General features: G+C 39.7%; 1 protein-coding gene across 1 annotated transcript in view; it reads left to right on the top strand.

The window, feature by feature from the left end:
* The window catches only part of ADAMTSL3 (ADAMTS-like 3), a 313,622-nt gene that overhangs the window by 147,458 nt on the left and 149,649 nt on the right, over positions 1-16,515 (top strand). Inside the window, exon 12 of the mRNA XM_006885199.1 lies at positions 2,369-2,498. Within this exon, the coding sequence (XP_006885261.1) occupies positions 2,369-2,498 (130 nt within the window). The remainder of the gene's footprint in view (positions 1-2,368; positions 2,499-16,515) is intronic.

The raw sequence follows: 16,515 nt of genomic DNA, 5'->3' as shown, positions 1-16,515 counted from the left end.
TCTTAAGTCCTGGAGCAAATTCCATCTACCACTGGGTTGTTTTACAGCTAAGAAGTCCACATGCAAGGCAACTCTTAATAAGTATGAGATTCTACAACCTTAGTTTTCAAATTTGTGCTTTTCTGTTTGAAGATATATGTTTTATAAAACCTCCTGAAGGCAGAAGTGTCAGAGTCACATTGTGTGATGAGCCGGTGGCATGGGAGACAACAGTGTTGTGGGCATCTTTAGAAAACACAGTATGCCAACAAGGCCCTGGGTAATGCACACATTTTTCACTTGGCTGATAATCAAAAGGTTGGCAGTTTGAACCCACATGGTGGCACTGTGGAAGGACAGGTCTGGAAATTTACATGAGGCTTGTTGATGTTGCAGTCAATTGCTGTCAAGCTAATTCCAACTCTAGGTGATCCTATGTTCAGACCAGAACTGCTGTGTAGAGTTTGCAAGGCTTCCTTTTGTACACGGATCTCCAGGCTTGTCTTCCGAGGTGCCTCTGGTTTACTGTAAGCCACAAACGTGCCAGATAGTAGTTGTGTGTCACCCAGAGAACTGTCTGAAGCAGTTCCGCTCTATAACTCCTGGATAGCCAGCAGACTAAACTGACTCAACAGCATCAAGTTTGATTTGTTTGTTTTACCATAATATGTATCTTAAATCATTTCGTAAACTTAAATTCTTTTCAGTAAACTCATTTTAAGGTGGAGAAGCATGCAGTAGTCCCAAGTGGTGTAAAACTCCATCCAAAATAGTTAAAATGGAACAGCTTTTGTGGTTTAGGACATACCAAGATATTCCCTAGTAGCCTATTAGTATAGTTTCTGAAAAAACTTTCAAAGTATGCAAAAGCTAACTGGACCTTTTCTAAGATAAGAAGGTAACTGGCTAGGAAATAAATACCTATGTTCTTATAAAGTCATTAAAGAAGTGTTGACATCTGCAAATGAGAGCCGGAGTTATTCAATCATGTGGATGTGTACTTATATCTCAGAGTAGCTGGTGTTTATGATATCTTAAATAAAGCTCATAGAAGATGCTTGTAGATTTAAGACTACATTCTACCATAACGGGGGACATAAAATTGCAGCTGAAGGCAGCAGGAGAAAATTTACTGGAAAAAGCTGAACATCACAAATATATATTTTATATGTATTTTTTGGTCAGTACTCTGTAAAATGGTTGGGATGAAACATGGCATTTGGAAAAAGAACCGCAACCTTATAATATAATGGAATGTACATTCTTGCATGAAATGAAATGTATTTGCATATTTCCAAGCAGCAGAGTCGGTTGTTATTAGTGTTTTTATTTGACTTTTCCCTCCACCCAGAGGTTGACTTCTATTTTGTCCTGGTCTGATTGCCCTGTAATTCTTTCGGTCTCAGTCAATAGAGAACAGCGGTTAAGCGTGTGGCCTTCGGGTCGGACTGACCTCTGTCTGATCTCAAACGAATAAATACGCCTGTGAACGTTCATATTTGAACGAGGAGTAATTGCTGCTTTTGGAAGCTGCTTCTGGATCGTATTTTGGAATCCCTCGAGGACAAAGGAAAGATCGCTGAGTTAGGAGCAAGAAATCGGGTTTCTGGCTTTAAATCTGCCACTTTCTTGCTGTCCTAATATCTCTTTAGACCTCTGTTTCTTACTTACTGAATAAATTAAATGGAGCTGAAGTAAACCATTCTTTTGGCTTCAGGTTTACTATGGACTAAAAAATTCAAAAATACTTTGTGAGTTCTGAAGCAGTTTCCATGTGGGAGATGTTACTGTTATTTTTGCAAGCAATGAGCTTTTTTTACACTATTATCTTAGTAATTTTCTAATAATATTATTATAAATAATATTGGAAAATTATTACCTAAGATAATACTTAACAGGAACAGGAAACTATAATTAAAACTTTAATGAAGATTATCCATCAAATTTAGCATACATGCTGTGGAAAAACTGTTTAACAGCTTTCGAACCTATAACATCTGATCTGAAAATTCCTCCGGGGAAGTCTTTTACAGCTCTGAAAGTAATACCTTAACGATTCCTATGAGCCAGCTCCTAGCTCTGAGTATATTGAGAAGGCAGGTAATCCTGAGGGAGAGGGAGTGGTTAGATTTCGAGATGCTCTTTAATGTTTCACAGTGAGTTTGTTTGGGGGATTGGTCAGAAGGGCTGAATTTAAAAGGTGAATGCAGAAATATCAAAGATTGGAAGGTAATGCAAAGTTGTTTGCTAACAGTTGGGCCCTTGAATATGGCCATGTGATAGAGTGGAAAGTGCAATGACCCGGAAATGAGATGTCCCGAGACCCACTCACCCACCTTTCGTAAGATATTCTGTTTTACTTGCATTGTTTTTTGTTTTCAACCTCCAGGCCATCAAGAAGCCATAGCAGTGTGCTTGCACATCCAGACCCAACAAACAGTCAATGACTCTCTGTGTGATGCAGTCCACCGTCCCCCAGCCATGAGTCAGGCTTGTAACACGGAGCCCTGCCCGCCCAGGTATGTCTTGTCTGTGCTCCTGGGACATGGTCTGTCAGGTGCTCCCTCCTGCCCTCCCTTAAACACATGTATGACGAGACTTATGAGTTCATACAAGGGAGAATGTCTAACCCAGCTTTAGAGCTCTGGACTCGAGTTCTGTTCCCATCAGATTCTTACGTAGATCTTCTGTCCGTTGTTGGCACACTGAGCAGGAATGCATCTCCCACAGATGAATATAAACTTCCTTGATGTTTGCAAAGCCAGGAAAGTTAGCAGGTTGTCCTTTTTACCTTCTCCAGGACATTTCCCCTCACATTGCACTGATTCACACAGGATGTGACATAGTGTTTACTGGTTCCATTTCATGTTTGTTGAATGACTGAATGATCTGTCTGCTATGTAATGCTCACAAAGCATGTTGTTGCCCTTCCCAGTTGAGTTTGCCTTGTTATTATGGGGTGTAATAAGCCTCCAAAATAGCTGAAGTTGTATTCACTTTGGTCTCCTAGGTCTGAATAGTTGACCTTGAAAATGAAAGTGTTCATCAACAAACGTTTGGATAGAGAAACTGTGGTATATTCACAACAATGGAATATTATGCAGCTGAAAAACAAAGAAATCATGAAATATTGTACAAAATGGGTGACCATGGAGGACATTATGCTGAGTGAAATATCTCAGTCACAAAAAGACAAATACTTCATAATACAACTGTTATACAACAGGACTGACATAGGGGTTGGGAGGAAACTAAGAATAAAGGGGATAAATAATCTACACGGCATTGAAACAGACAAGGGAGAGAACTGTAGATATTATTGGCATGACAAGAGTCCAGAACAAGAGCTGCATAGTAAAGCTGTCTGGGGTGGGGAGAGTGTATAACAATGAAAGAACTTTTTTCCAAAGAAAAAAGTGAATGGGAGGAGGGAAGGGGGCTGGGAGGAAAATGTGCAACAGTGAATGAATGGAAATCCAAGATCTTTATAAACTTTTATTAAAATTTCAGTAAAAAGAAAGTAAATTTGTTCCCTCACATAAGTCCTTATGGGGAGGGTAGATTTCCTGGACCGGACTTTCGAGTGTCCTCACTTATGTAGATACAGAGGACTATAACCCAGCACCACTGTTTTTCACACAAGGCCTTTCATAATCTAGTTTTCAGTCTTTCTCTTCTTCTCTGTTATGGTTATAATCTCAGCTACTCTTTTGTGAAAGACCACTTGCCAAAACTTCAAAAGCCCTTTGTCATTACTTCCTTTTCTTTTGCCAGAGTTCATCTAAGGGAGGACCATTATTTACTAAAGGCGAGTTTTACTACATCTAGGTCTCTTAAGTATTGAAAAGGATTACTATGTTTCTTCTTCCTTCCTAGAAGTCTTATTTGAGAAATGCTTACTCAAGAAATAAGTTGGTCTTCTGGAATCCTCTTGATCCTTCTGATTTTTATTCCATGGAGTCTGTTGATAGTGCTGTAGAATCGCCTGCCTTTATGGGGTCAGAGTGGGAAGAGCGAGGATCATATGGATGAGACCCTAGAAATCAGGTCCTCCACATTCTTATGAATTATAGTCTCCATCCTCTGTCATCTCTGTGGGAAGGCAGCTCTGGTGCATGCCTTTTACTTGATGGAACCACACTTAGAATGTGATAGATGTGGTGTTTATCTCCATCAATGTATATCTGGTTTCATTTCTTCTGTTAGTGTAGCCTGGCCATCCAGGGGAGATGATAGCATAAAAGCCTGTAGATGTGTGTTAGTAGAAGAGACCCCCAACAAGAATAGAGAAGTCTGCTTTCTTCACACCCCACTTCCAGATTGATTGAATCCTAGAGTAATCCATGTTAGAATGCTTTGTCTCAAAGTGGGAAGTAGGAGGCAGGTTTTAAATAAAAATAACCACCTGTACCACTTAAAATTAAGTCTTACAAAGAAAAAAGGGTGCTCTGGTCGCTTACTGGTAAGGAGTTTCACTGCCGGCCAAAAGGCATGTGGTTCAAATCCACCAACTGTTCCACAGAAGAGAGATAGACAATCTCTGGGATCTTGAGAGCAAAGATAATGAAAGGTCAGTGAAGGAGAAGAACACTGCCAATGAGATAGGTTGACATGGTGTCCTCAGCAGTGGGCTCAAGTGTGTTGGAGATGATGAAGATGGCACAGGATAGAGCAAGGTTTAGTTTACCTGTTGATAGGCTCACTATGAGTCATACTCAACTTGATGACACCTAACGACAACAATCTAGATTTAGGCATATATACAGCTGTGACCTAAACTATGAGGAGGAGTTGACCAGGACAAGTGTGAAATACTGGCTGAAGGAGCAGCATATGCAAAGGCTCAAAGGAAAGAAAAAGATTGGTGTATTCTAGGAACTGGACTGAAGGAAAATCAGTGTGTCATGCGATGAGGTAAGATGTGACAGAGGCCAAGTCCCTCGGGGCCTTGTAGGTCACGTCAGCGTTTGGATTTGCTCCATAGTCCATGGAAAGTCACTGGATGGCTTGAGGGAGGAAGTAATGACTTGTGTTTTCATTTTTACAAAATTACTCAAGGCCTGAAGTAAGGGAAGATAAAGGTTGAAACCGTGAGATCAATTACAAATGCTGCCACACGACTTGAGCTCTGGTGGCCTAGTGGCAAGAAGCTGCACTGCAATCCCGAAGGCGCTTGGTTCAAGGCCACCAGATGCTTAATGGGAGAAGGATAGGCAATCTCCTCCTATACGATTAACTGTCTCTGAAAACCTGCCAAAGTGTCAGCTATGGGTTGATTCCAACTCTACAGTACACAACAACAACTACACTACGTAAACTAGATTTGGTTGTTGCATGTCTGTGTGCTATAAAGTTGACTCCAACTCCCAGCAAGTCTCCTAAGTATAAAACTATCCCCAAAGGTGTTCTAGGCTACAGCCTTGGAGAGAGTCAATGGCAGGTCTTTTCTGTCCTGGTGCTGCTAGTGCCAGCCTAGCAGCTCCAGGACAACCTTTTAATTAGCAGATGAGAACTTCACCATTATTCTAGAAGGGCTTCTTAACCAGTTACTTAGCCTATTACAGTTCCAGGCACGTGGTTCAAATCCACCCTCTGTTCAGAGGTAAGATAGGCAGAAGAATCTCCTCCTTTGTAACTTCCAACATCTAAAAACGCTCTGGGGGGTCAGCTATGAGTTCATTCTGACTAGACAGCACCTAACAACTGGTAGTCTAGAGCTAAGAAGTTGTGCTGCCAACATTTAGAAAAATGGTTCAAATTCACCGGCTGCTCCAAGAGAGAAAGATGGAATATCTTCTCCCGTGCTATTTACAGCCTCTGAAAACCCACTGGAGGGTCAGTTGTGAGTCAGTTCCCACTTGACAGCACATAACAACAACAACAACATACCTTTAAAGCAAGATTTCCCATGAGTCTCCAAGTATTGATTCCTCAGATTGTCATTTCCTTTATAGTACGTGCAGGATACCACTGTACTCTGCACAAAATGATTGAATCTGTTTCTCTGTTTGTAGCTATGAACATAATTGTACTTCTGTTATCTTTTACAGATGTGCTAGATCATCCTTCAGAGAAACACTAGTTTGACACTAGTTTTAAAATGGTTCTTCCTTGTGCTCTAGGGTTTTAGAGAGATACTTTAAGGATGCCACAGTCCCAACTCTTTTCAATTTTTTTTTAAATTGCTGCTTGAGTAAACATTTACAGAAGAACTTAGCTGTCTATTAGACTATTTATGCACATTTTTTGGTTACATTAAATATCAATCCTTCTATGCAACAGCCCTCTTCTTCCCTCCTCTTTGGGTTCCCCGTCATCATTCATACTTTTTTCCTGCCTTTTCCTGCTTTCTGAATTTTGGTTTTGGAAAATGCAGCCCTTTGGTCTGGTCTACTTAATTATTTTGAGGAATATGTTACTTGCAAGTATTACTCACCACTTGACCTGTCTTTTGTTTGGCTACTAGGTGTTCCTCAGGGGTGAATTGAGTTCTGTGTTTGAAGGATGTGGAAGGGCTGTACCTCTCTTTGTCAAGCCAGTAAATCTGGTGTTCTGTAGGATTTTTAATTGTCTACATCATGCTTGGAAGGGTGGAGGGACAGCACAGAAGAGGAAGACCCTGGATGAGATGGGTTGATACAGTAACTAGAGCAATTGGGGTAGGTGTGTTGGAGATGGTGAGATTGGCTCAGGACAGGGCAGGCTTCAGAGTAGTTTTATATATGGTCATATGAGTTGCAGATCACTCAATGGCACATAACAACAACAGCAATATTTTTTATATTCTGTTGAGGACTTTCTGTGGTTCTGATCAAAGTGGTAACTTATGTACTGTTTTCAAATGAGTAGAGAAAACTCATTCATTAGACAGTAAAACTAGCAAATACCAGAACCTGTTAGAGAAGAAAAACCCAAGTATTTCCCACTAATGAGGAGCAATAGCAAAGTGCTAAGGCTGCATCCTGCCAAAGGCATAAAACTGGTGAGACCTGGAAAAACACAGCAATCCTGTCAAATTTCAACTCGCACAAGTTCCAGTGAGTCTGCTTTTTAGCAAGTGTTTTGTTGCTCGAAAGTGTGAGAGCATGCAACCTCTGCTTGGTGAAAGGTAGCTGATATCAATGTTGTTAATAACCTGAACAACTTTCAGATATAGAGTAATGAATGGTTGAAGAGTACCTATAACTTTTGTTTTCCATGTGTGAGCCCTAAATCTTAAGAGTTGGTGGTATTTGTACACATGCATAGTAAATGAATGCCATGGTGTAAACCACAAACACAAAGCATTTCTCATTGGCTGTCATCTTGTGTGACGTCTGCCTGTCATGAATGGACAGATGGAAGATACAGGGGCTCTCATAGCAAGTGAGTGGCAGAGCTGGCCAAGCTGTGATATGGTTAAGCATGAACTTCCTATAACCATAAACAAAGAAAAGTAAAAAGAAAAACATACTATATTATTTTTACATACTTTCTAGATTATTTTTGGATTCAAATCTTAATTACTAGGAAATTAGACTTCACCAGAGTTCTGTCCTCTGTCTCTTGCCCAAACCACTTCACTGACAAATGAAGAGGTGAGTGAAAGTAGAGTAGGTGACAAGTAAAATGGAAAAAATAGACACAGACAACAGGAAAGTCCTTCTGAATGAGAACAATTTGAATGTCACAGGATTAAGGGCTTGAGAATACTGATGACATCCAATTTCTTTTAAAAATGACCCCTTTATGACTTTATCATTAAAGTGAAGAATGCCATAACATGTCATTATATCATTTTTCAGACAAAATGCCAAATGCAAAGTAATCAATAATTAATCCTGTTAATTCTAATAATTAGTTCATAAAATTACAGTTACAGTCTAAATTATATTCAATATAGGGGAACATGATTTCATAAGTTTTCATTTAATTTTTCAAAACTAAGTCCAAATCATTTGCCTTATATGTAAATGAAAGCTGGACAGTGAATAAGGAAGACTGGGGAAGAATTGATGCCTTTGCATTGGGTTGGCAAAGACTATTGGCAATATCATTAAGTGTCAAAAGAACAAACAAATCTGTCTCAGTGGAAAGGCAGTCAGAAGGCTCCTTAGAAATAAGGATGGCAAGTTTTCCTCTTGTGGACTTTGGGCTGGCTTCTCAGGAGGGGCCATCCTTGGGAGGGTATATTGTGATGAGGGAAGTGGAGGGTGGGGGAAAGAGGAAGACCCTCGACAAGATGGATTGACACCATGACAGCAATGGGCTCAAGGACAGAATTGTTCAATTAAGAGGGCGGTGCAGGACCAAGTTATATCTCATTCTGTTGCACATAGGATCTCTTTGAATTGGAACAAACACAGCAGCATCCTAGAACTAGAAGTCCAAATCAAACACTTACCCACCCTTACTCTGCCCTTACCCACCTCACCCTTACTCTACTATTCATCACGAATCTGGTCTCTTTCTAAAGCAGTTACATTTATGTGGACTTTTCTAGTTTCTGATTCCCTCTGATAACATGGGCCTGGCACTCTTGACGGTTGTCCTCTCAACCTCTCACGCATCTGCCATACCCATTTCTAACTGTCACTGCCTTAATTTAGGCATGTTTCAGATATGCCTTAAGTCAGACAGGCTTTGTCTGAACTGCTTCAACAGTGTCTAAAAAATTCCAGCCTCTACTGTTGTACCATGCAATTCATATACACATTGTCATTGAAAGCTCTTTCTAGAGTTTAGAATGACTCTATGAACATCCCACATAAAGTTCCTCCAATGACTTCCTTTTACCCTTGGATTATAAATCCACACTCCATGTTTCAGTGTATAAAACTATCTGTAACCCTGGATCAAACTTTTGATCCACATCTCTCATTGCCAATGTCACATCCATACAGAAGACATGCACCCTGAGAAACTTGCTCAGCAACCACACTGAATCCTTTACGATACCCATGATCATTCATGCCTTCTTGTCCTTTGAACACACTGTGTCCTCTCTTAAAACTGTCTCCTACCACAAAATGACTTAAATGTCACCCATAAAAATTAGTATTGGCTCACTTATCACTGAATATGAGAATGTGAGGTTCAATCCTAAATATTTGGGACATTTTTTTTGTACCAACAATGGAGTTGATTAGGGAAGGATGTTGGAGATAAGGAGAAACAAAAAATATTACCCAATGTAAGTCCAGGTTTTAGCCCAAATTCCAAAGCACAATTCTTCAATTAGTCCAGGCTCTGCTTTCAGTTCAGCAGTCAAATTCAAATCATTCAGCAGGGTTTGCCTCAGAGCAGTTGTAAGTCAGCTTCTCCTATATGCATCCAGCAAGAGCAGCAAGAATCTTTATCTGTGGCCAGCATAAATGCAAAAAGCCTCAGGTCACTCTTTGCCATAGATTCTCCACAGCAATGCCACAGTCTCTCCACTACCATCACCAGGGTCTTGCTCCAGTCTCCCTCAAGTCTTGCTACCACAAGTCTTGCTTGCCTCAAATCTTGATTGACAGTGTGGGAAGCACTCTTTCTCTTCTCCTAGTTCACAGTTGCTGATGACTTGCAAGACCATGCTGATTTTCAAGTCCAAGTGTCTGCAGTTAAGGTAGCTGGAAACCAGAGGGGACTAACTCTAATGGCTAAAAAAGGCCAGCTTTTAGCCTAACATCACATATGTGAATAGAGAACGTATTTTATAAGATTTTCATCTTTTGGAATTTACTGAATATTATTTTAACTTTTGACATGTTACCTTGAAAAGACCTAGGAATCGATCAGAAGACAAAAGGCAGAGACCCCTTTCTGTTGTTCTCAAGGAATTTAATGTAAATCCCTTAGATCTCCTAACCTAGTTTTTTTAAATCTGAGTAATAAAGGTGCTAAATGTCATGGCTACCATGGTCCCTTTGAAGTTCCCTGATTAGCACAAGTAGTTTTCAATTGGCTACTAACTTAAAGGCTGGCAGTTCAAACTCAACCCAAAACTGCAGAATTAAAAGGTTTGGCAATCTGCTATGAAGATTAACCATAAAAGAAATCAAACCCATTGTAGTTTAGTTGATTGAGACTTGTGGTGTCCTCATGCCTTTCAGAACAGAACTCTGATTATTCATTGGGCCTCCTTGGCTGTAATTTTAACAGAAACAGATTGCCAAACCTTTATTCCATGGCGCCACTGGGTAGGTTCAAAACATCAACCTTCTGATTAGTACTTCAGCATCAACCAGGAATCTTCCATACAGATTACAGTCCTATGGAGCTGTTTATACAGCCCTGTGGGGAAAAGTTCAATGGAGCAGTTCTGCTCTGTAACACCACAAGCTGCTAGGAATTGAGATCAACTAGAAGATGACAGGTTTGGGATTTCTGCTTATGGGACTTTTCAGCTTCAGTCTTTCATTTTTAAGTAGTGCATTCAAGTTCTGTCTTTCACTCACACTTTCAGAACTGTGCCTAGCCCCTTGGTAGTTACCCTCATGTCCTCTGTGAGCAATTTGATGTTTTTAGACTTTGTTCTTAGACCTAAGAACTATATAGCCTTTTCTTGACCTGTCCCAGAGACCAAGAAAGAGTAGAGTTTTGTTTTCACTGCTCTTCTTTGGTCAGGAAATCAGAGCAAGATTTACGAAGGAATCTAGAAGCTAAGTCTGAAGACCTCTATAGGAAGCATGCTGCTTTATTTGTGCACCAGCTTGTATGCTGTAGCCCCTTCCTCTAATTCCCCTGCCTCAACAAGAGTTCTTGCACATTCTTTCGTTCTTGCCTTAGCAATATCCTGCCCACAGAGCTCCCAAGCTAAAACTAATAGAACAGACAATGTGTCTTGGCCACTTTGCAAAATTAAGAGTCTGTTTTTCTGTGAAGGGAAATATTATTCCTCATTTCAAAGTTGCAAATTTAATAAACTTTTCAAAGACTGAAAGTTGTGTTGGACGGAGACCAGCAGAGACAAAGGTCTGATGCCAAAATAAAGGTAAGTTTACAAAAATGTTTTAGGTTCTAGAAACCAGTGGTGTAGGAATAACAGGAACAGGGTGTTGGACAATATTTTCCATACAAATATTTACTGACTCCAAGGGCAATAGCAGTAAAATGTCACCCCAGGGTAAAACTTACCACTGAGATTGGGTTGGACAGGCAGTGGATCTTTGTTTACCCAAAGGCAAATATATTTGATGTATTAGCTTGAACTCTCCAAGATGGGGTATTGTATGTTTATTTGCTCTTGTGGGGTTACTCCCTCTGGTTTGTCCTATAACTGCTGAGTGTCTGCTATTTATGGAGTTTATGTTTTCCAGGAGAAAGCAAGAAGCTTGTAGAAACATGCAGGCTTACATAATGGTCCCACTAGTCTGAGGAGAGACTGTGACACAATTCAACATTTCTAGGGAGAGAACTCAGAATGCAAGAGGCAAGAGAGATGTGTTTCTGTACCAACTTGTTATCTGTTTATTGAATTAAAGAGTTCTCTATGCATCCAAGTTGGCTCTTGATGGTACCTAACAACAACAAAAACAATAGTAACCTCTTGTCTGTAATCAGAAATCATTACCCATTTCTTGAATAAAAATACTTTCATCTCCAGTACTATGTCCCTATAATTGATTCTTTTAGCTATACACTTTCTCAAAAGATGATAATTATGAAAACGTTACAAATAAGTACATATGCTGAATTGTTTAAAATAGTAGAAGAAAATCCTTCTAATTATTCAGTCATGTAATACAACTGTCAACTTAGTCTACATATCTACTCTTGGTTATTTCCAATACATCAAAAGCCACTAGGAATTTAGATATAAACAGTGCTGATGAACAGATTCTCAGTTGAGGTTGTTATGATTTTATATTCTGCTACAAGTAAAAACCAATGACAGAGGCAGTATACAAAGGGAAATTTAAAATGGCACATAGAGGGCAACCCCAGAAGACTATCTGGACTAGATATGGAATGAGGATGTGATGTGATGAGTGGAGCTGGACCTGTTGTTCTTGGCTTGAGGCTTCAAAGATGGGGCAAACATTGCTGCATTTAATTGGGCTGCCATATCTTCTGCTTGTATTTCCAGCCCACAGGGGAATTTCACTAAGGTGTTCTTTCCTCAAGGTTCTAGTCATATCTTTTTCAAAGTTGTTGTGGTTGGTTGCCTTTGAGTCGACTATGACTTAAAACAACTTTATGAATAATAGCTCTGAACCCTTGCCCTAGCCTGAGCCAACCTCACTGTCTCTGACACACTTGCCCCTACTGCCACAGTTACTATGTCAGTCCTTCTCACCCAGAGTCTTCCTCCGCTCCACTGCCCTTCCACTCTTCCAAACATGATGTCCTTCTCCAAAAACTGTTCCCTCCTGGTAACCTGCCCAAAGTATGTAAGATAGAGTTTCAAAGTCTTTGTCTCCAAAGAACAACCTGGTTTCACCTTCTCTAGAGCAGACCTGTTTGTTTTCTTAGCAGTCATGGTTTGTTCAATACTCTTCTCCAGCACCATAGCTCAAAGACATTGATTCTTCTTCAGTCATCCTTAGTCATTGTCCTTCTTCTACGATACAAAGCAAGTAATTGAGAAGACCATGGCCTGGATCAGTTAGTCTCTAAACTGACATAGTTGCTCTTTAGTATTAGTTTAAAAAAATGTCTTCTGAATCCTCCTGTGGACAGATTCAGGTGATGAGTAGGTAGATTACATGAAAAAAACAAAATGTGAGTCTAGTATTTTAAAATTTGTTTCTTTATCAAAATTACCAAGAAATTTCTGGAAGCTCAAGTTTATTTCAGTTGGCTCACCACTGCCTAATGCTTTCTATCACCAAATGAACAGACAATTAGAACTCCTCTGAGATGCTAAAGCTTAATACAGACTGTCCTGTATGTGCAACTATACCAAAAACATTTGCACCAATATGAAAATGTGTTCTTTCTCCCATCTTCAGATGCTCTCTTCGTATGTCACCTCCAAATTTGTGCTGACATAAATTTTTAAAGGCCACCCCCCCCCAGTTTGGCTTTGTAACTGGTCCCCTGGAGAAGCTGGGATCTCATTCCAATGAGAGGGCCAAAAATAATAAGAGGGTAAAGTGAGGGTATAAGAGAATGTCTTCCCCTTTTGAATTAATTCTCTAGACCTCAAGCAAGGGAAGAACAACTATATTAGACATGACAGGAGTCTTAACATTGCAAGAACTGGTAAGTAAATAGATATTTGTTGTTTACAATTGTGTTTGAACCAACTCATAGATGACCCTTCTGCAGGATTTCAGAGGCAGTTAATCACGTGGGAGGAGACTATCTATGTTTCTCCTACAGAGCAACTAGTAGATTCAAACTGTGTGCCTCTGAGATTGTAGCACAGTTTCTTACCACTAGACGAGTAGATTTTTGCAACAATTGTAACAACCACCACTGGTTGTTGTTATTGTTGTAGTTGTTGTCATGTGTCATTGAGTTACGTGCAACTCATAGTAACCCTACATACATTAGCTTGACTGAAACCTACCCTTTCCTGAGCCAATCTTCATCTCCAACAGACATAAACCCATTTCTCCAGTCACTTGTCTCAGTCCATCTCATCCTGGGTCTTCCTTGCCTACACTGTCCCTCAAACCTTCCAAGCATGATGTCCTCCTCCAAGGGCTGGTCCCTGCTGGCCATGTGTCCATAGTATGTGAGATGGAGCTTTGAAATCCTAGCCTCCTAGCCTCCTGGGAGCAGCTTGGTTTCAAATTTCTCCAGATATATCCCATTCTGAATTTTCAAAGCCCCCATCTTTTCTTGACTAATTCCTGGGGTTTGTGTGTAAGTAAAAGACTCCACCAAATATATACTTGTTAAAGTGTGAATTTGAAACTCTAACCTTTGTGTAGCTGCAGAAAAAAGGCAGTTGACTGATTGGTTAGTTGAGTTTGTTTGTTCACATTTATGGTTATTGTTATGTGCTGTTGTCTACAACTCATAGCGACCCTGTGAATAACGGTCCTGAACCCTGTCCCATCCTGAGCCAGCACCACCATCAATACTGTTAGTCTGAGACCATCTGCTCATAATTTTCCCAATGCAGGCCTTTTGTCCTTGACTAAAAATTGACTGTTCACTGTCATCTATTGTGGGTTTTCATCCTCTTCGTTACCCATAGTTTTGATGACTTGCTGTCTGAAAAGGAGGAAAAATGAATAATTAGAAGATTGGCCTAGGAGACCATCCATGAAAATAAAGATTTCCAGAAAGAGATAAGGAATGTAAGGAATAAAAGACTAACCTAAACCAATAATAACATCAGTGTCCTTGAGCTGAAGAAAGAACTGAGTCTGCATGTTAAACGGATCACAGAGTTCTTCGCAGGGATGATGAGAAGAGATACCTGCACATATTTGGATAAAAATCTTGAATTCCAAGAACAACAACACACAAACTTACCAGCTGCCAAGCAAAATAAATTACCGGCAAAGGGAAAACACTGGGATTGGCATCAATTTCCATCAGCAAAATTGAGAGCTAGAAGTGAGGAAATGACATTGACGCCGAAGAGAAGAACTAACACAATCCTCTCCACAGCTGAATGCATATCATTTATTTGTCAGTGTGGAAGAAAATAGATCTGGCTTTATCACTGTCCTTTTCTGAGGACAATAACAAAAAACCAGTGTTGGACTTTATAAGTTTATTTTTAATCAAAGAAAAAAAGAAAAGAATTCAACAAATGTAAAGATAAAAAGAGAAGAGTGCTGTTATGTGTGACACTTTATATTTTGTTAACTCAGCTTATTTAATACCTGATCTGCTGATGCAGACTCTCATTCTCATTATTCATTGCTTTTGATTCAGTTCAGACTCAGAGTTTTCCCTTCCTGGGGTTTTTGAGGCTGTCAATCTCACTGGAAGATTGTCCAGCTTTCTCTCTTGGAACATTGCTGGATTTGAACCACCTAAGAAGTAAAGTATTTGAATTAGTGGCACAACTCCCAACAGACTGTGTAACTAGAGCTCCCTTGCCCAAGACTAGAATCTTAATATGTTTTCTTTTCAAACACTCCCCATTTTATATATAATAATCATCTAGGATTTGTTAATATCTATTTATTTGTTTACTTCTGTCTTTTTGGTTCTCCTTCTAGAGTGATTTATAACAAAGTTCATTTTCACTAAGTCTATCCAGATACTGTTATAAATTTGTTGTTGTTGTTGCTGTGTGCCATCAAGTTGGAATCAATTCATAGCGGACTCTTCAGAGGCTTTTCAGAGACTGTAAATCACATGAGAGATTGTTCATCTTTCTCTGGTGGAGCAACTGAGAGATTCAAACCACCTGCCTTTGAGTTGGTAGCACTACTTCTTTCTAACTAGGCCACCAAAGTTCACTTATTCTTTATACATTATACATATTTATACATTGTACATGTTTCTATATTATATTCTTAGGGTCTCTATGAGTCGTCTACAACTTAATGGCACTTAACAACCACCATAACAGCAACATATATTATACTTCAAAAAGTTTATCTCATCCACACTTTCAAAAGATGTTGTGGTTGTTAAGTGCCATCGAGTCACAGGCGACTCATAGCAACCCTTTGAAGGAGAGTCCTCAATACTTGGGTGTCTTTCATCCTCTCTCCAGGTCCATAGCCTTTCCAGAGGCAAGCCATTATGGAAGTGGATGCCACTCCTCCTTCCAAGCTTGTTTTAATCAGGGAGCTCCACCCCACTCTCTGTCCACATTGGGTAACCAACCATTAACACATTTGACACATCAATGTCATGGTGTTCAGCCTCACGGCAACCACAAGTTACCTCTGTATGGCAACTTGTACACCAAGGCTATACGACCTAGAGGAATGTCTGAACAAAAACAATGAAAGACAGGCCCGAGGTCCGCGGATTAAAAGTCACCCACCTTTGGCTTGGTAGCATCGCTTTCTGTCCACTGTGCCAGCTAATCTCTCTCTGTGCTTTCAAAAGATAGTTTAACAAAATTTAGAATTCTTTTAAAGTGACATTATTTCACTTGAGTTGTTTGAAAATACTGTTGTTGTTGTTGTGTACTGTCAAGAACCAACTAATAGCTGACCCTCCAGTGAGTTTTCAGAGACAGTAAGTCTCACAAGAGGAGACTGCTTATCTTTCTTCCAAGAAGCAGCTGGTGGATTTGAACTGTCTACCTTTGAGTGGGCAGCATAACTCGTTACCATTATACCACCATAGCTCCCTTTGAAAATACTCCTCTAATGTATTTTGAGATTTATTGAGCTGATGTGAACAAGGATTCCTTTTATTCTCGATGTTCTGCGATTTCTTGAATGATATATATTAATGAAAATGTACTTTTTAATTTAGTGAGTATAATGTATATACTTTTGAACTAAACCCACTGTCCCAAAATCAAATCTGACTCAAAATTATGTAGGACAAAATAGAATTTACGTGGTTCCCAAGGCCGACTGCAATATCTTTTGTTCATGGAATGGCTGGTGGATTCAAACTACTGAAAATCTTTTTTTTTTTTTTAAATTTAGGTTGTTTATTTTTCATTTCAATGAACATCTACAGAGATTTTGG

The sequence above is a fragment of the Elephantulus edwardii genome, unplaced genomic scaffold (assembly GCF_000299155.1).
Source record: "Elephantulus edwardii isolate Elephantulus edwardi_28Jun2011 unplaced genomic scaffold, EleEdw1.0 scaffold00041, whole genome shotgun sequence".
Taxonomy (NCBI): domain Eukaryota; kingdom Metazoa; phylum Chordata; class Mammalia; order Macroscelidea; family Macroscelididae; genus Elephantulus; species Elephantulus edwardii.
Note: the sequence above shows the minus strand (reverse complement) of the source record. Positions and strands in the feature narration are given on the sequence as shown.